Source organism: Mustela putorius, unplaced genomic scaffold (assembly GCF_011764305.1).
Source record: "Mustela putorius furo isolate JIRA1106 unplaced genomic scaffold, ASM1176430v1.1 tig00000129_pilon_pilon_pilon, whole genome shotgun sequence".
NCBI classification, from domain to species: Eukaryota; Metazoa; Chordata; class Mammalia; order Carnivora; family Mustelidae; genus Mustela; species Mustela putorius.
Window position 1 is genome coordinate 6,676,628 of NW_025421290.1, and position 20,869 is coordinate 6,697,496.

A 20,869-nucleotide genomic window follows, 5' to 3' on the forward strand; every position below is an offset into this window, starting at 1 on the left:
TTTATTTATATTCTGTTTAGAACTTCATACCTTATATCCCATTATTACAGATAAGCACTTTCAGAATACATTTAAAATTCAGAGACCATTTCAGGAATTTTTTTCCCATATGCTCATTGTAGTTTATTTTTTATACTTTATGGTTTAGCTGATAGAATGGATATCTTATTATATGCAAGTGATGAATCACTGAACTCTGCCTCTGAAACTAATAATACAATACATATTAATTAAATGAATTTAAATAAAGCTAAAAAAAGAATGCATATTGTATTGGCAAGTGATAATTGAATTTCTTAGATATAAGTATTTTCTTTCCAAACTAAGAATAAAGCCTTTACATACAGCCTTTTCTCCTCATGAAATGACACCCTTAAGTATTAGGCTGCCTCTGATTTTGGCTTCAGAGCTGGAGGGTTACACAGTTTGAAACCTATAAAATCTAGTGCATCTCAGAATATAGTTATAACATTGTATTCAATATTCTAATATCTGAGAAAAGGTAGAAAACTTAAAAATAAAGATAAGGGGCAAAAATAGTCTTGTTTATCAGAGTTTCATTAATGTAAATATTTAGAATATTATCAGATATGAGAGTGTTATATGATATAGTGATAATACTAATGTTCTGAAATCTCAGTGGCTTAAAAAGTAGAATATATCATTATTGATTTAGTATGTACTCAAGACTTTCTTAAATCTTATAGTAAAGTAGGGATGCAAAAAAATGAGCAAAGTTATTTTAGTCAAAAACTTTCTAATCCTGGAATTTCTCCTTCTGTTTCTCTTCTTTGGTGCTTAGTAGTCCATTATACTAGAAAAACGTACTTTTTTCATGTGATCTTATTTCTATAGGATAAAAGGGAAATTGAAGCTTCTCTGACCCTTGGATTGACCATGCGGGGAATACAGATTTTTCAGGTTCGTAAATGAGGAATAAGTGTCATACGGTATCTGCTATGCCTTATGTTGACAAGTGCTCTTGTCTGGTCCTTTGATAGGTTCACTGGTTCATTTCTGGCCATTGCTTCCTATTTTTCTTCCAGATGTGGATGAGGTAGGATAGATAAAGTGATACAGTCCAAACCTCGACAGTAGTAAGTCCTCCAGAACAGAAAAGAATAAACAAAGATTGACCCAATTTCATCACTAATAGATCATTAATATACAGACATTCTTCTTTGTGGTTATGGATTTCAAATATTCTCTTTTATCCTCTGGAGCATTATAACTGTGTAAAGAAAAAAGTGACATTTTAATACAGTGCCAGACCAGACATTTTAATTTCCATTACACTTTTCTGATAAAGCCTGTCACTTGAATAAGTAATACCTGTCACGTTCTTGCAAGTGGGGTAGTGTTATACTGCAGCCATCAGCAGGGGAGAGAGAATGCCTCTTTCTATGAGACCAAGGAGACTATAAGGTTCTTTTATCTTTGATTTAGGCAAATATCCAGTTATGAAAGTCTAAGTGCCTTATCTCATCTCTTGAATGCCTGAGTCTTGGACTTTTTATTTAAATTTAAGGATAGGCTCAAAGGGAAAAGATTGCCTTAAAAGACCAGATAATGACTCACTCAGGAACCCAGAGCTACAGTTTTGTGTCACTAATTTTTTCATTATTATCTGAACATCTCCAAAGAGAGTTGAGGACCCCTATCAGAGTTTAATTACTGTATTTTAGTTTTCTGGGAGAGAAGTTAGAGCCATTGTAGAGCGTCCGGCATTTTCCCCTGTAACTCTGTATGCATTATAATTTTCCCACAGAATTTAGATGAAGAGAAGCAATTGCTTTATGATTTCCCCTGGACAAATGTTGGAAAGTTGGTGTTTGTGGTAAGTTTAAAATAACCGAGTAAAGAAAAATTGCCCCGTTGTTTGTTTTTGTGGATTTTTGTTGTTCCCTCTTTTGTTTTGTTTTTAAAAATAATACTGTCCCAGGCAAAAAAAGTTTGTATTTTTAAAAAGTTGTCAAAGAAGACAACTAGCTTTCTTATTTTCTTACTGTATGTGCTTTAATCCTTGCCACTCACGAAGAGTGAACCTAAAATTAAAGAATCTTACAGCAAAGGAATTACTAACTTTAACTTGTGGGTTTGGTCCCCACTGTGCTTTCCTAAGTTACTCTAGTTACAGAAGAAATGTAGTAGGGGGAGTGTACAAGATGAGTTTATCAGACAGAATTGTTTTTAAAAGCAAAGGGATCAGAAAACAGAGCCATAATCAGAGGATAAATTACTCATAGCATGGGGGTTTACCAGTTCTTTTGGAGGTTGCTTCTTTTGAGCAGAGAATAAAGAATGATAACAAGATGTTTCTATTCATATCCATCTCTTTGAAACTCATCATTACAAAGAAAGGTCTACAGTTCTTAATAGCAGAAACGCTGTTATTTTTAGAATATTGAGAATAGTATTCTTTTTTCATTGTAAGAGCAAATTCATGATTTTTCCCAGCTGTTTCTCTACCTTGCCAGCTATATCTGGTTTTTGGTAGGGTTCAAAGAATTACAGTTAATGATATGTATGTCTAGTGGTCATTAAAATCCATATTTTTTTCTTTGTTCAGAAATTGTTGGAAAAAATGCTCAAAGAAAGCAGGACAATAAGGATTTGTACACGTGTGCTTCTCTCCCATAAGGAAGATGGCCTATATAAACAAAGGGCTGTATTGCCAAATAGCATTTGGGCACTGACTCCACACTGCCCTGTGAAGTCAAAAGATCTGTTCCTGACTCTACATTATTTTAATTACTTGGGCATACTTCAATCTGATTCCACTTTACTCATACATCAAATGGGGCCTGACTTCCTCCTCACTTGGTCTCTCTCATCCAGGCCCTTTGTGAAAGGATCTGAGCAATATGAAAATGAGGATATTATTACCCCAGTTGTCCCTGTCATGTCCCAAATTGAGTAGTAATAAAATGCATTTATGAAATTGAGTGCTTTAAGGGTCCTGGACTCCGTGGTTCCTGAATTGAGTTGTGCATTAGCATTATGTGAGGAGCTTAAGATAAAGATTTCTAGGTCTCGCCCTCCTCCTCTGAAATTTTTGATTCAGTGGATGTGGGCTGGGAACAAGGCATCTGTTCTGATGAATGTCGCAGTTGATTCTTCTCGTGGCCAGCCCATTCCTGCCCAAGTTGTAGGACCCTTAAGTAAGTTACTTACCCTGTGTGCCTTGGTTTCTTTGTTCCCAATTGGGGATAATTTGTCTTCCCCCATAGGCTTATTGTGAGGATTAAATGAGTTAATACCTTCCTAGTGCTCATTAAGTGACAGTTATTACCATTCTAGCATTGGGATCCACCAGTGATTCCTTTAAAATGAAAAGTCGAGGGGTGAAAACTCCATCCCCATCTGAGAGACACAAAGCCATATTGTTTTGTATTAACTTGAAGTGTATAGTTGGAAGATGCCTCCCGCTTTGCTTTACTTTTCCCCTCTGGCTGAGAATTGTTTGGAATATTCCTTTGCAGGCCTGCTGCCGTATTCATTAATGGGAGAGGTGAAGGAATTTATAATATCCAATGACTATAAGAAACTTTGCCAAACTCTCCTTCTTAACTTAACGTTAATGAACTTTATGTTAATGATCCCAGGCTTAAAGAACAAGAGATTCCTTATCTCTACTGATAGAGATACTTACACTACTTCTCTCTTCTTTTCTTGTCCCTCTAGCTTCCAGCTCCCTCTTTTTTTCCTTTTTTTTTTTTTTTCTTTTTTTTAAGACTCTATGCCCCGTGGGGCTTGGGGCTTGAACCCATAATCCTGAGATCAGGAGTTCCACGGTTTACTGACTGAGTCAGCCAGGTGCTCCCCACGCCCCCGCGCCCCCGCCCCAGCCTCCCTCTTTGATCCAGCTAAAGAAGTTTTTCCATTTTTTTTTTTCTTAACCCTAAATAGGAATTTGTGGTGTTTGCTCTCATAACTTTTTATTTCCTCCCCAGAGTTTATGATAAACTATAGTTATTTTATGTGTTTATGTATGTCTCTCCCACCAGAACATATCTCTATGAAGGTAGGCACCTTTTCTGTCCTACCCACTGTCATTTTCTCAGTGACTAGCACAGTGTTTGGTACATAGTGTTTAACTAATATGTGACTGCATTATGCTTCTAGAATTTGTCAACTTGTTTGCTGAACTAGGGTGTTGGAATTGCATTAGAAGATGCTTCCATGATGGGCCCCTCTTTTCTCCATCATATAAACGGCCCCTTTAGCCAGAGAAACTAAAGATACTCCTTGACTATCATTCCCAGTCAGTGTTTACCAGAAGACCCTGGCTAGACACTTCCTGAATTTTTTTGGTAAATGTAGTCCTGTGGCATTTTTGAATAAAAAAATAATAATTTGTCTCTGAGTGAATTTTGGATGGAGCTTTCTACATCTATTTCTGAGTCTGGAGTCTTCCTTAGTAAGAAGACAATGAAGGGGACCTTGGCAAACAAGAGACCTCTCTTCCCAAATCCAACGTGTGCTTTCGCTCCACAGGGTAAGAAATTTGAGATCTTGCCAGATGGCCTCCCCTCAGCCAGGAAGCTCATCTACTACACGGGATGCCCCATGCGCTCCCGACACCTGCTACAGCTCCTGAGCAACAGCCACCGTCTCTACATGAATCTGCAGCCCGTGTTGCGCCACATCCGGAAGCTGGAGGAAAATGAAGGTATGGCGGGGTCTTGGGCAGGGCAGCCAGTGGTGCCTTTGCCACATGGGGCCCTTTACTATCTAGAGCTCTGAAGAATAGGATGCAAGGGTTGGGCCTCTCAGATTTAGAGCAACATTCCTGTTCGCCTCTCCTCACTGTCCTGGAAGACCAGGGGTAGCCTTGAGGCCCACCAGCTGCAGCACCTGTGTGGAAGACCTGAGGCTGTCCCTGTCATTCAGCTGTCCCTGGGTACCGGTCTCTCAAGTTTCCCCACACTTGCCTTGAAGATGGCTACAGAAAGCCATGTCTTGAAGGTGCAGGCCAAGGTTTATTGGCAGCTCGGAGCACCTTGGGATCTGGAATTTTTTCCAGTGCAATTATTCCTTAGATTAGAGTAACAATAAAGGTGGGTGACAGAATGTCTCCAGTCTCTATCATAGACTGCCAGGAGGCTCCCAGTGTAAGTGAGCAGGAATGACAAAGGAGAAAGGATTTCTTACTCGAGGATTTTATCAGCCAGTCCCACAGGGGCTTTGCTGAGACGCAGAAGAGAGCAAATTATTTGGGGCCCCTTAAACAGGGGACCAGTCATGGTAAGGAAGAGCTCTATAATATTAACCGGACGGTTAACCCTTCATCTTGAGCTCTGGCACCCCAGGGAGTCTCCACTTAACACACTTCAGCTTCTAATCCCCCCAAATGTTAGTTTGCATATTTGCCTATTTTAATGTCTTCAATTTGTTTTGCAAATTCACATTGTGGTAATTCTTACAATTCAATTAGATTAGATCTAGGATATCTGCATGAACATTTGGATGCAGATTCATATTCAGGGTCATGTATGTGGAAATAAATTTTGACCTCTCGGACCCCACCTTTCCTACAGAAACCTGACAGATACCTGTCCTCTTAACAAAAAAACCTTATAGCGGTTTGCACATCTGAGCGATTTCTCCCCAAAGCTATCTCTAACTGAATGAGACACAGTTTGGAGATGTCATTGCTTTGTAAGCAGCCATTAGAACATGAATCATTCCCCACCGTCTGCCACCAAACTGCTTCTGTCTTTGGAGAGAACTGGCGTCACTGCCAGGTGTCCCGGCTTCCTCCGCGGCCACACAGCCAGTTCCTCCCCACCATGACTCATCGGTAGAGCAGATCACATCTCTCCAGTGCTGACATGAATCTCAGGAGGAAGGAAGATGGGACAGAAGCACCAAGGAAACTTGTAAGAGTAGGTGACCTCCATGTGGAGCCCATTATTTGTCAAGTTGGCCACATTCCTAAATGGCCAGCTTGTAGGGCATTGAGAGTTATTCCATGAGCTTTGCCATCAGCATTTTAGTACATTCTTGTTTAGATGACCTTAAGGGGAGCCCTTTAGAGCCTGAGAATTCGCGAACCTCCCTTATAGGTTCTAAGGTAAAATTACAAAGAATTTTCAGTTCTTAGAGGGCGGGCAGGGTTTCTCTCTTACCATATATAGTACCAAGTGCCTGTTTGGGGGCTTACATGAGGAGGGCAATGAAGAAATGATAAAGGTGTAAATTGGATTTTTTATTTGGATAAATGCAGAGAGATTTGGGGGGACATCTTTCTTTATTTTTCTAAACCAGATTTAGTTTCTTAGTTTCTTCTACTTAGAGATTTGTCTAGGTCTAAAGAAAGCCTGAACTAAGTTTCTCTGGGCCAGCCTTGACCTGACTCCATTTATCTCATTCATACTTAAGGGCTTCATCATTTTTACAAGAAAGCTCTTTTACCAGTCTTAGTTTAGCAAAACAAACAAACAAAAAGCTCAGCACAAAAAGAGACTGTTTTTCTTTAGAGTCACCTTGTCTGAAACACTCTTTTAGCATTTTATAATAGGAAATGATCGCAAGAATTCTTCCATAGCATTAAAAGAGAAGTAAAAAAAAAAAAAAAGAACTGCTTTGTCATGAAAAAAAAGATTTTTTAACCCAACTTTATTCAGCAGTTAGAGCTTAGTTTTTAGGTCTTATGTCAAGATGTCACACTGACTGCAATCTGTTCGAAAATCATGTATCAAAAGCTTTGTGGTCTCTGGGCTTTTACAACAAAGGGAATACAAAGAAGGCCAACACATCGATGATCTGTGCTGTTGACACCATTGATTACTAGGGAGGCGAGAGGTTGCATTTTTGCAATAAATAAATTTCAGAATTATGTAAACATATCCTTCAGTTAGTAACCGAGCGGTATGATACTTTTTAAATGTCTGCACTGGGTCTAAGTGCTTCAGCCCTAAGAAAGGAACACTGGCCAGCCACATAGAACACCGAGGCTGTTCCTATAAGTTGACAGGAAGTAGATTAACGCTAGGCTCCTATGAGGTAGAGGACAGGTTGACAAGAGCTTATCTTCTGCTATCCTAATGAATATAGAGTAACTGTGATTGACTCTGAACGTGCTGGGAAGTGTCGAGAGTAAAAGGGCTATTTGTAAAAAGGTAGAAAAGCTTTTAAGTTATTAGAACCATAGTTCCCAATTGTCTTAGAACTCCAGCACCCTAAAGAAGTTTTTAGAAAGCTATTTTCTCTTTGCTTTCCACCTTCCCAGTGCCCCGTGGCTATGATTTTGAAACTACTGCGAACAGAAATTGTATGAGAATTTTGTATACCCCTTTAGCTCTCCATCTTCCTCTCAAACGCGGTTGCCTTCAGGAAATAGGAATCTTTGGAACCCGGTCTAGCTCTAGAAGATGGGTTGTAGATGATGCACGTGAGACTTGTCTCAGATGTATGGGTGTGTTGGGCTCTGGTCTCCAGTCCCAGTCTGCCTCCTGTATGGCTACACGTACTCACTGTTGTGGTGTAGCTGGACTCCTTAGAATTGATATGAATGGCCGGAGCGCAAAAATGTACACGTAACCTTCTGCAAGCATTTTTGCACTTTGCTTCCTGGAAAGAACATCTTCTCTTTCTGCTGATGCTCCTTCCTCTCTGGGGAGCCCATGGTGATTATACTTCATAGTTGAATTTAGACGTCAGGAGTACAAGTGTTTTCACTTACCAAGAAACAAGACAATTAAATCCATTAGTAGGTCCCCTGAGAACCCAGTTAGTCTACAAGTTACCAATTTCTGAAATAATACCAATTTAACCTTCCTCATGTGCATTTGCCATCTTTAACATTGTTCTAATGTGTTATTTCTCATCTGCATTAAGAAGACAAAGAATCTGATATACTTCCGTGTTTTAAAATTCTGACGTGTAACACAAGGGTATAAATGTATACCTGCAACTCAGTTGTGATTTGGTGCTTTAATGTAATGGTTAGTTAAGCATTTGACAAAAGGGACTTTCTAATACGTCTTTGTGTTAAAGAATGGCACTGACCTGTGAAAGAACAGTTTTATCAGTCAGAGGTCACCCCGGTATAAATCTCCAAACCAGTAGCGATTTCTGTATTTTCCAAATAGATAATAAAGTCTCACTAGTTCACCCAAAATAGAGAAAAGGAGTCTTCATTAATGAGAAACTAAATTTTAGAACTCTTTGGAAGAAATTTGCAGAAGAGTAGTTTTATTTTAAATTATATTCAGCAGTCAGAACTAAACTAATAATGGGCCAAACTGAATAAATAAAATCAATGGCAATTAGTATAATTATATTTCTTAAACAGTCTTCTATAGCAGTGCTTCTGAAATTATCTTAAAATGTCTAATCCGTTGTGGAACTGATACTTCTGCATAATACAAAATCACAATAGTGGCTCTCGTGGCGATGTCCCACGGCTCCAAACACTTCTGAGTATTTATTCGCACTTACTGAACCCATGTCACTGTGGACCCATAGTGGTTTGAGGAGCAGAGGTGGCCTGGCGACTCTCTTCGGAAGAGCACTTTTCCAGTTTTAAAGCCTTAAAATTCTTGGAGTGGTGTGAATACTACTTCAGGTCTATTGTCCTGGTTTCTGTTCATTTGCAGTCTTCTTAAGTTGTGCTCCTGTCACAAACCCCAGCAGCCTCCAACCCCTCCATTCTGGGTACGCAGGCACCCTGGTTCTTAGCCTCATGTAAGCCAGCCGGCCATTCCTTCTGTCTTGGTGCCTGTAATGACGCGCTGTGCTCCTCCCCCCGCAGAGAAGAAGCAGTACCGGGAGTCTTACATTAGCGACAGCCTGGACCTCGACGTGGACCAGCTGGAGAAGCGGTCCCGGGCCAGCGGGAGCAGCGCGGGCAGCGTCCGGCACAAACGCCTGTCCCGCCACTCCACCGCCAGCCACAGCAGTTCCCACACCTCGGGCATCGAGGCGGACACCAAGCCCCGAGACGCGGGGCCGGAGGACAGCTACTCCGGCAGCGCCATCCACCGCAAGCTGAAAACCTGCAGCTCCATGACCAGCCACGGCAGCTCGCACACCTCCGGAGTGGAGAGCAGCGGCAAGGACCGGCTGGAGGAGGACTCACAGGATGACGGTAAGGGCTCCCCGGGGCTCTCCCCACTCGCAGTGCTGCCCCGCCAGCACTGGCCCCCTCCTTCCTCCTGCCTAGTATTGTTTTCAACTACCAGTTCTGGAGACATGCTGTGTGAGCGCCACTTGGAAGTACTGGTAGAGAAGAGGGTTCTTAATGCCCCCTCCCTGCCCCGTGATTCGGTGGACTTGCTTGTGTGGTAAAGAAAGCATCCCTCTGGGGGTGATCCGTTGTGGCCACAGGCTGGGGTGCTAGTGGCTTCTGAGTCCTAGTGGTTTCTATGAAGTAGAGCAGAAGTCAGCCTGCAGTGCTCAGGTCTGCGTTTCTGATTCCCAGATTAAATAGACATTGATTCCGACAGCAGAGTAGATGCAACAGTGGTGACAGAAATGTCTTCAACTTTTTGCAGAAAAAAAAGATTTGAGTCCAGGCCATTGGTTATTTAGTAAGTATTACTTAAATTCCTCCTATGCAACTGGAATTCTGGGACTATAATAGAAAGTTAGCGCCTGGCTGCTTAACTCTGTGTTAAGGAGAGAAAACCAGACCTCCAGCATGTATCAGACAAACGTAGCCTATGTGTGCATCTTTCTTTCTTTCTTTTGTTTTGTTTTGTTTTTAAGATTTTACTTATTCGTGAGAGACAGAGGGAGAAACAGGCTCCCCTCAGAGCAGGAAGCCTCATGTAGGGCTCGATCCCAGGACCTAGGATTATGACCTGAGTGAAAGGCAGATGCTTAACCAACTGAGCCACTCAGGCGCCCTTGTATGTTTCTCTTTTTTTATTTTTCTGCCTCAAGTGCTGTAACATTCACGTTTGGGAAAAAGATACTGACTTCATTAAGGAAAACTGCAGCACATTTGCTTGGTGTGGTTACTGTAGAATTCATGTGGATCTCAAATGAAGTCCCTTCAATGCCTTGCGAGTAGGCAGCTATGGGAAATGGCGCCCCTCGTGAACAACTCTTTATGCTCTGGCCTCAGGCAGACAGCCCATCAGTCTTAGTTTTCCCTCTGTCATCTCAGCAAGGTGGTAGAGCTCTTTCCTTCTTTTTTTATTTTTAAGAGTTTATTTATGATTTATTTTAGAGTGTGCGGGCCTGAGCATGTATAAAGGGTGGGGCAGAGGGAGAGCGACAAGCAGACTCTGTGCTGAGTGAGGAGCTTGACGCAGGCTCGATCTCACAGCCCCGAGATCATGACCTGAGCAGAAATCAAGAGTCAGTTAACCGACTGAGCCCCGCAGGCACCCCTTTCTCTTTCCTGCTTTCTTAAAGAGTAAAGAAAAATTGACAAATCGTGGCACGAGAAGACATGTCGATAACACACCAATCTTGTGAAAAAAGAGAATACATCTAGCTGAGAATTGCCCCTTGAATTTCCTAGTGTAGATTCTCATCAGCAAATCTATTTTAAAATACAGGGAATCACATAGCCTCCTTCACAGTATGGCTGTGCATTCTGGTGTCCATTTCCCTTCGTATCCCCAAATGCCTTTTCCTTCTTCTGTGTCAGAGATAGAGATGCTGGTCGACGACCCCCGGGACCTGGAGCGGATGAATGAAGAGTCCCTGGAAGTCAGCCCAGACATGTGCATCTATATCACCGAGGACATGCTCCTGTCGCGGAAGCTGAATGGACACTCTGGTGAGCTCTTACGGGAAGTTCTTCTTCAGGAGTGCACCGTCCCAGGCTGAGAAGCAGGGGTCTCAGAAAACAGGAGGTTTGGGGTGGGGCTCTAGGTCCGACTGGACTGGAATCAGAAGTTTCCAGATCAGCACCACAGACTGCCGGCTTGAGGATCTTCCCAGGGAGAATGGGAAAGGAAGGGGAAGAAGCACCCTCCACCCCAAGCTCTGGGCGAAGTACAGTTTCCTCTTGTTGTTGATTTGTTTTGTTGTTTTAAATGATAATCAGAGGCTCCTGTAATACTTCTAGAAGGGGCCTCAGAAACCTTTCTACAGATGGGAAACCCTGTCCATGAGGGGGACAAATGCTTGCACCTAGAAACAGGGTTTCTAGAAACAGGTCTCTGGGTTTGTTTTGTTTTCCCCCACTCTAGATCATCCTGGCTGTAGGAGTCTGGAGGAAAAAGTGTCAAAAAAGGTAGACATAAAAAGACACTTACTAAATTCCGTATTCAATTAATTCTGTTAGAGAACACACATTCACTGGAACCCTAATCTAGGTTTATATAAAAACTATTTCTATGAAGTAAAAGATGTTACCCTAAAAAGACACCAGCACTGTGGGTTTTGTTTTTAAGCATCAGTCTACCCTAATGGCTCTTGTCACATTTCATGCCTTGGTTTCCGATCCATACAAAACCACACGTTCGGAATCAGCAGTGGGGACACAGCGTGGGGGCTTATGGCTCAGCCGTGTCAAGCTTTGAGTGAGATACCCTGTTGACAACAGGGATGACCTGTGATTGCTCGGTCAAGACCCATGGTCCCTGATAGTGGGTCTCCCTGCTGCAACAGGTGCTGGGAATCAGAGATGAACAAGGCCAGCATGCAGGGCCCCCTCATCCTGGCATTTAATCAAAAGAGCATGAGGCTCCTTTATTGCAGAATTTTACCTGCTGACCTAGCAGAACCGTGGCCCCCTGATGTTCTGCCAGGATAAGGCCTGACAGCGGTTACAGAGAATCCCTCTGCCGAAACAACACAGAATCATCAGGCTGCTTGCCCTAGTCCTGTAATTAGACTTCTTGTGCCACACTTGACCCTTTTTGGCTTTTTTGCCCATTTGCTTTATTAAATAGACATTTTTCCTTATAAATACATTTTAATATACATTAAATATAAACTTAAAATTGTATGCATATTATAGGTGCATGCTCTCGGTTTGTGCATGTGTGTGTGTGTGTGGAAAGAAAACTCTCTAACCAATAGACACCAAAGTGTCGGTGGGAAGAGGCGGTGGGAGGGAAACAGTGTTATGCTTTTTATTTATATATTTCTAAATTTAACTTTTATGATGTTTTATAATTATTGTATTTTTTTCAAGATTTTATTTATTTATTCATGAGAGACACAGAGAGATCTAGAGGCAGAGGGAGAAGCAGGTTCCCCGTGGAGCAGGGAGCCTGATGTGGGACTCGATCCCAGGACTCCGGGTTCATGACCTGAGCCGAAGGCAGATGCTTAACTGACTAAGCCACCCAGGCACCCAGGTTTTGTAATTTTAAATAGAAATAAAGTATAGATTAGATAGTTGTTTAAAAAGGTTTATATATGAAAGCACTTCTCGAAATATTATTTATAATAGTAAAGAAAAGGAGAAAACCTCAACAGGTAACAGTGAAAAGTTTATTCTGTCCATATGGTGGAATATTGTACAACTATTAACTAATGAGATTTTCAAAGGATATTTAATCATATGAGAAAGGCAAGAAAAACAACACAAATTGTTTTAACAGCAAGATCTCAAATTATAAAAATGTGTGTATATATATGAAAAAATACATAAAAATAGCCTTTTCTCTGGATGATGGGGTTACAGAGGATCTTATTTTATTTCTTGGGTCATCCTACTTTTCCAAATTCTCTACAATTTGAGCATTTAAACGTTGTTTTTAAAATGTGGAGCTCACATTGAGTAGTGGTGGAAGTCTGGGCAATGTCAGTTTAGTGTTCTGAGCCCCAGACTTGATGCTGATTTATCTACCGCAGAGTCTGGGTTTAGAAGCAGATTATTTACAGGCATAAGGGCCAAGAGCACATTTACCAGGAAATCCAGAAGGATCCATTCCAGGTCCTAGTGCACCAGTCTACATCTTTCTGTGAGGATTTATTAAAAGTTTAAAGCTTTGGGGTGCCTGGGTGGCTCAGATGGTCTGCCTTTGGCTCAGGTCATGATCCCCAGGTCCTGGGACCAAGCCCAACTTCGGGTGCCCGGCTTATCAAGGAGTGTGCTTCTGCCTCTGTCTCCGCTTGTGCTCTCTCTGGCTGTCTCTCAAATGAATAAGTAAAAATTTTTTTAAAAGTTGAAGCTTTTTAAAATATAAGGATATTCTAGAGAAAGACCCCCTACAAAGCAGTCTGTATCACCCTCAAGATGTAAGTATCTACCTGAGAGTTTCTGTCTACATGTAAACCAAGAATGTCTTCCTTTCGTGTTTCAGTTGAACTAATTATCAAACACTTAATATATGCAAGGCCTATACTAGTCACTTATGAGTCATTTCTAAAGAATTAAAAGATAGAACACAAAAGGCCATTTCTGAGGTAATTAACAGTAGCTAAATAAAAATCACATTACTCAAGGTTCTTTTTTTATAAGGTGGAAACGTACTTTACCTAAGAAATCATTCACCTTTGAGGACCTGGGGTTTGACTGACTTGCTTCATTGATCTGCAAGAAAAATGTCAGTGATCATCTTCACTCCCATCTCCAGTTCTTGTTAGCAGCTTTATCTTCTGAAACATTAATTTCTGACGTTTCACTCACATACCACAGCCACAGAGGGAAGTTTCAGCTTTGAATTTCTGCTTCCAAATATTAGAAGATTAGGAGCCCTATTGCTCTCAGAGATCCAGAACCAAGTGTTCAGGATGACCTCCCATTTGTGGCCCCTGCCAGTTGGATTTGCTGCAGGAAGCAAGTGCCACAGGGCCCCTATCAGCCCAAGAAGGTCCTGTGAGTTGAGTGTGTCCCGCAGGCAGGTCCAACCCTTTGCCCTTTCCATGCATTTGCTCTTCAGTTATTGTTAAACTCTGTGGGTTAAATGCTGCTTTCAGCCCTTTATAGGAGGAGACTACGACACAGGGAGGCCATGTCACTGGCCAGCAGACACAGTAATCACAGTAATGACTCATCTGGCCCGAGTTCCATCCCAGATCCATGTGGTCAGAGCCCCCACAAAACTGCCGCACATCTAAGGGGAAGCAAACATAGAAGGCCATGTCGTGGTTCACCTGGGGTTAAGTTCAGACTTCGTGCTCTATGGAACATGAGGGAACTTTAGGCAATAAACTGCTTTTTCACCTACGGTCTTTCTTTTTGCCACTGACTTCATAAATACCTTAATTAGAAGTTGTTGTTTAGAAAATTCAGGCTCTAGTGGTGCCTGGGTGGCTTAGTTGTTAAGCCTCTGCCTTCAGCTCAGGTCATGATCTCAGGGTCCTGACATCGAGCCCCACATCAGGCTCCCTGCTTGCTTCTCCCTTTTGCACTCCCTCTGCTTGTGTTCCCTCTCTCCCTGTGTCTCTCTCTGTCAAATATATAAATAAATTACTTAAAAAAAAAAAAAGAAGAAGAAGAAGAAGAAAGAAAGGGCTCTAAACTCCTCCCTGTCCTCTAACCTTCTCCTCCCTGTTTGCTGTAAGACAAGAGACAGAATGTGTTCCATCCTGGTCGCACACCACGGAAGAGTAACAGATTATTCAGTCACAGCCAATATTTGACCTTTTGATCTTGATGGTCGTATATGTCAGATATGTGGCAAGAGGTATGACTAATAAGAAGTCTTCATTGGTTTTACTATTTTTTTCCCTGTGTTTTACTTTAGGGTTGATTGTGAAAGAAATCGGTTCTTCCACCTCCAGCTCCTCAGAAACCGTCGTCAAGCTTCGCGGCCAGAGCACTGATTCTCTTCCGCAGGTACAGAAGGAATTGGAAAATTTAAATTGGGTACTGAAGTTATAGAAAACTTGAAATAGAACTCACTGTTCTATTAATATAAATGGGCAAAAATTAAAAACTTTCAGGAAATGATTCTTAATAGGGATATTCCAGTTTTGTTGAAAGCTATGTCCATTTTATTTGCTTGTTCCATTCATCTTTGAGTTGATTTTCATTCAGATAAATTAGGTACTTTGTTTCACACTTATAGCTGGGAAGCCTCTATAGACTTCTGGTTAACTGTGTGTGTATATGTGTGTGTGTGTGTGTATTTATTGACCTCAACAACTGGGAGAAGGATTTTCTCGTGAGGAGTGTTGTGGCAGAAGTGTTTCCACACCCTGATTTTTCCATCCAGATTGGATTTTCAAAGTATGCTGAGTGAGGCTGTTTGATACCCTGTGGTCACTGGCTACACTGTTAACATATCAGAAGATAAAGCACTCTGAAACTCCTGGTTGCAGTATCCGGGTTTATTCTATAACTGATTCTCACATCTTCTTCCTGAGCATTCTCTTGCTCTCCTCTTTATGCCTCTCTCTCTCGGACTGTCTCCGTCTTTTTTTAAATTCTTTTTTTTTTTTTTTGTCTTCTGTGTATGGTTCTCTCTTCCCTTTTCTCCATCTGTCTCATTTAAGTAGCCTTAATGCGCACCTGCTGTCTTATTAAATGTTTTTGAGTCATTTCTAAAGCAGTATGTGTAGCATGATGATTATGAGCTCCAGGGTCACGCCGCCTGGGTTCGTCCCCCAGTTCTGCCCCCGGTGTTAGGTCTGACGGTACAGAAATGTCCGTGGGGCCCAGCTCGGGCTTCACAGCTACAAGGCAGGAGCACCCCTGTGTGCCTGCCGAGAGGACCTAACACATTCTGTGTGGGAGACCCTGGCGGTCCCCAGGAGGCCTGCCTGAGTACAGCCGATTGGCATCTTCAGAGGGTGCCCGGAGGTGGTAGTTCCTAATAAAATGTTTTTGGGTTCATACCCTGTTCTTTTTCCCAGCACTTTAGCCTTTAGTAAAACGTGAGCACTTATTCTGACAAGGTTGGCTTGTGCATTTTCAAGCAGCTCTTGAGTTGAGAGGAATGATGCCTTGTTTCCTTCCATCACCCATTAAGCATCTTCCATTCATGTAATTATCTGAACCACTTTTTAACCTATTTATATTTTCAGCCAGTAGCACTTGTTAGGATAATGAGTTCTAGAAGTCTGCTGCCTGCTGTATGAAGTATTTGGCAGAACACCGTTGACAGTGTTTGGGACCCGACTCCTGCCTCCCAGCCTTCTCCGTACTTTGTATTATTTTTCTATCCAAGAATTCTAGTTTTAAAAAAAAAAAAAAAAAAACACTTCTTTAAGTTGTGTTTCTTGAATAATAATGGGTTCATTTCCCCACTTCTTTTTTTTTTTTTTTTAAGATTTTTTCTTTATTTATCTGACAGAGATCATAAGTAGGCAGAGAGGCAGGCAGAGAGAGAGGAGGAAGCAGGCTCCCTGGAGAGCAGAGAGCCCGATGTGGGGCTCGATCCCAGGACCCTGGGATTATGACCTGAGCCAAAGGCAGAGGCTTAACCCACTGAGCCACCCAGGTGCCCCATCATTTCCCCACTTCTTATTAAAATAATAACAGGCCTCAGCATGAAAATGTTACCATGCTGAATTGTCATATTCTAGTGGGAAAAAACAATTGGGCCCTATCTTTACCTATCCAGTCCCATTTCAAGACCATTGCTTGACTTCTGAGATGTAGAGACAGTTGGTTCCTGTTGGATTTACTTCCTTTGCCTTAGATTATTCATCTGTAAAACAGGGAGAATAATGGCACTGACCTCAGGCCATTGGCTGATGGGAAGACTGAACAGTCAGGGCCTTGCACCTAAGGGCTTGGTGAATGTTTGTTGCTGTTACTAGTGGCTGTGACATTTTCCCCACAGGGCCTCAGCGGCCCTGAAACCTCAGACTGGAAATCACTTTCCAACATACAAAGATTCCATAACCTTCTAAGACTTTGCAGCTCTCTCTTTACAAGGGAAAATATTGCTAACCTTTCACTTTGGTCTATACTCTTAAAGTTGTTCTCACCTTCCCTTATTCTGCAGACTATATGTCGGAAACCAAAGACCTCCACTGATCGACATAGCTTGAGCCTGGATGACATCCGACTTTATCAGAAAGACTTCCTGCGCATCGCAGGTCTGTGTCAAGACACTGCTCAGAGCTACACTTTTGGGTGCGGCCATGAACTGGATGAGGAAGGCCTGTACTGCAATAGCTGCTTGGCTCAGCAGTGTGTCAACATCCAAGATGCTTTTCCAGTCAAAAGAACCAGCAAGTACTTTTCTCTGGATCTCACTCATGATGAAGTTCCAGAGTTCGTTGTATAGAGTACGTTGGCACGCAGCTGGCTCCACGGGCAGCCTGCTGTTTGCTGGAGGCTGGAAAGCCATGGAATTGTGCCAGATTTTCTTCACCCCAGAACATATAGCTCTTTCTTGATGATACTTGCGATGGAAATAAAAGCCTTGGGACAACTGCACTTTAAGTATCACACAGAGATAAAAGAACTACAGAGAATGTACACCAAGACCAGTGCCCAGAAGTTCATGATCCTTTGGAAGGAAATGTGCTTTACTGGTTACCAGGCCTTCAGAACATTGAGTCGTGGTGTTTGTTCCTCGTTTTTGTTTCTTCGTTTGATTACACGACATCACATTTTTTTAAATCATGTGGAAGATGTTGTTAGATTTATTTGTTTGCTTGTAATTTTTATTTTTTTTGGTCAGTCCCTCACACACGTGGTTTGAGGGAGGAGAGAAGAGTCTCTCCTTTTAATGGAGAGACCTTTGTCTAGTGCGTAGCCATTGCCGCCTCTCCGGGGCTGTCCCAAAGTGAACACTAACAAAGTGGTCAAAATCCTGTAGTTCTAGCAAGCCAAAGACATGGATGTAACAGAAGCACAGCCTAGGTCCAGAAGACGGGAATGAAGCAATAACCAGAAGGCTCTGTGTGCTTTGATGCCTTGTGACCCCTTCACGCCTGCTCGGTGCCATTGTCCTCTTCCTGCTCTCCCAGAAAGCTCTAGGACCCAGCAGAGTTTCTCCTCAGAAAAACTGATCAGTGGTGTTCATGTCTGTGTGCATTTTGTGGCGTTTACAAAACGAGTTTCTGTTAAAACTATGGAAATGTCTTAGAAAATGTTTGTGCTTGGTGTTTTGTTTTAATCAAGAACCAATTATGGTAATGCTAGTTTCTGCTTAACCAAAATACCATAACTGTACGTATATGTTATACATATATAAATACCGGAGATTGCGTGTGTTTATATGTGTTTAAAGCTTACTAACTCTTCTTGGCTTCCAGGACTGTTTTAGTGTACATGGTCTTTCTTGTTGACCATGGAGAATGTGTTGCTGAATGAATGATACCTACAGACAATCAGTTAATATATGTCAAGTTAAGAATGACTGTTTTCTCACGGGTCTTTTGCTGTGATTCTCAGCCCTGGTTGCACAATAGAATTATTTGGGGAGCTTTAAGAAAAAGTGACAATGTCTGGGTCCCACTTCAGGCAAATAAACTCAGTCTGTTGCGGCAAGTTCCAGGCGCCCTTGCCTTTTCCTTTTAAGCTCTCCAAATGGAGCTAATACGCATTGGGGTTTAAAACCACAGCTGCAGAGGGTGTCTGTTAATTTCGAAGTTTAAGTGTACAGAAAATGTTAGTGTTTGAGAGAGGGCCATTTCTAAGACAGTTACTGCCACTGCTGTTAAGATAGAGAATGAAACCAGGTCCAGGAGAGTGAATCTGTTAATAACCTTTAGATGTATAGTAACGATGTTGTTCGCACTTCGGGAGAGAACTTTAGCACAACGTGTCTTTCTATGAGATGTTTGTAATGATTTCGTATTTTACAACATTTGTTTACCATATTTTGATATACCATTTTTTCTATCTGCCAGGTTTTCTTAAAAAAAAACATATTATTTTCTAAAGAAACAGTCATATTTTTATACAAGATTAAGTTTTCAGGTAACAAAGAAATAGATTTCGGGTACAGCAGAAAATGCAGTGTTCCGCATGGGTGGGAGTTGGTATGATGAACGTGTGGAGAACACGGGCCAGCCCCGCCTTTGTGCCGCCCCTTGCACACCCACTGGGCAGTGTGTGCCCTCCAAGCCCAGGCAGATCAGTTTTACCCAACACTGAGAAAGGAACACAAGTTCTGTAGAGTTCTATAGTCATGAAATTATTTTGTGTTTATCAAAAGTTCTAAAAGAACCAAAGTTTCAGATATCTGAATGTACAAAAGGGTCTCAGTCTTCTGTACGAAAGGGTAGAAGGATCAGCTACTGACTGCTTCACTCACAAGTAAGTCATTGAATTATCCACCATTTCGTATAGATGCCTCAGAGACACATCCTGGGAGGTTTAACTGAAAAGAACCCAGATCATAATGTGGTGCATTTCCTTAGCTCATAGCATTTCTTGCAAACATCAAGACAAAAGCATCTTCAATTAAGTATGTAGTGCTTTCTTTTTTCTCTGTACTTCAACCAGAATCAGGTCTTCAGGGTTTTGCCAGCATTGTTGGTGGTTTTGCACACCCTCTTTCTAATTGGGTTTATGAATAGTCTTGTGGGTTTTCAAAAATGAAACATGCTAAGGAACTTTTTTGCTTTTTGATCCACTGTTTGCAGCAGAATTATATATATGTATATGAAAATCCATTTTGGTTACTGACATTTTGTATTTGGAAATTATTTTAAACAATAAAAAAAAAAAGGAAAAGAAACATATGAAGCTGTAATTTATTCTGCATTTGTTAACAGTATTGCTGGTTGGTATACCTGTTTGGTACATATGGCCTCTCTACGTCTACATTTGTATTTGCAACAATGAGCTTTATATCTACATAAACTGTAAATAATCCTTTCTGTGAAAGGATCATCATATCAGGATGATACCAAAAGTGTGTAAAAGAAAACTGCAGTATTTTGTAATGATTTCTTATAGGCATTTCATGGTAAGATTAGCAGTCAATAAAGTTACTTTTTATTTGTCTTTAAAGTGCCTTTTTTTTTTTTAATTAGAGTTCTCAAGTTAGCCAAGAGGCATTAAGAAGTGAATGTTTTGTGTTCTTCTTTCCTGTAACAGAGCACCTGGAGGGACTTCCTAAAGGCCCGGTGTGGTAGGTAGGGCTCCGAGCCTGATGGCCCGCATGGCGGAGATGCTCGTGAGGACAGAGGCTGAGCCCCGCCACACGCTGTGCCCGTCCCACGCATGCTAGGAGCTCACAGATCAACTCCTTTAATCCTCATACGCATATAAGGCAGGTGCCAGTCTTATTCCCGAGTTAGAAAGGAAGGAACCAAGGCTCCAAGAGGCCGTGGCAGCCAGCTGCTGGGCACGCCCATGCTGAGAGGCTGAAAGCACTCAGTAAAGAATGGTTTTCATTTTTTAAATGAAAATAATACCTTAGTTTTGCCCACAAAATAATCATCTTTGGAGTGTTGAATTTCCAGTTGTAAAAAGTAAGGGGTTAAATTTCAAAGCAGGCAGTCCCCAGGCTGAAGGTGAGTGCCATGTGGAATCAAGGTTCAAGCCTGGACCTGCACTTAAGGTCAGTAGACAGGGGTCTGAAGAGCCCAGGCAGCCTTGTGAAAGGATGGCCATGAACTTCCCATTACTCCAGTTTTCTTGCCTTCAGTGGGAGTAATAATTCTGAGGGCCATTTTGGGGGGATTCAATAAGGTCATGGTTACAATATGCCCGAGAACGAAGGTGGGAGAGAGGAGTGTTTTCAGATCTTCTAACCAACATGTAACTTGCATAGAATCGTGACCATTTGGAAGCATATAATCCAAAAGACAAGCTTTGTGGATTTTGCAGTGCACCTGGTAAATTGTGAGTTAAGTTTCTGGTCAGCTGCTGTGTAGCTGACACGACACACGCCATGTCTAATCATCACAACCTTCAGGGAATCAACTCATTTTATAGCCAAGGAAACAGACCTCCCCAACACCCTACAGCTCTTAAATCTCGGGCAGCATTTGCAACCCAAATCCACCTCCAAAAGCTTTGCTGTCTCTACTACATATACTGTGTTACCCACTGCACTTAGAGAGAGCTCACAATCTAATACAGAAGACAGACTTA

At 41.8% G+C, this 20,869-nt stretch overlaps 1 protein-coding gene across 5 annotated transcripts in view; it reads left to right on the forward strand.

Annotated features, from left to right (window-relative positions):
- Positions 1-19,780, forward strand: part of FRMD6 (FERM domain containing 6) — a 74,704-nt gene extending 54,924 nt beyond the window's left edge. For all 5 annotated transcript variants that reach the window (XM_045069394.1, XM_045069411.1, XM_004738775.3 and 2 more), the window contains exons 8-14: positions 856-921; positions 1,769-1,837; positions 4,498-4,672; positions 8,759-9,094; positions 10,607-10,738; positions 14,607-14,698; positions 16,815-19,780. In XM_045069394.1, coding sequence (XP_044925329.1) covers positions 856-921; positions 1,769-1,837; positions 4,498-4,672; positions 8,759-9,094; positions 10,607-10,738; positions 14,607-14,698; positions 16,815-17,099 — 1,155 coding nt within the window. In that variant the 3' untranslated portion in view covers positions 17,100-19,780. The remainder of the gene's footprint in view (positions 1-855; positions 922-1,768; positions 1,838-4,497; positions 4,673-8,758; positions 9,095-10,606; positions 10,739-14,606; positions 14,699-16,814) is intronic.
- Positions 19,781-20,869: the final 1,089 nt, after the last annotated feature.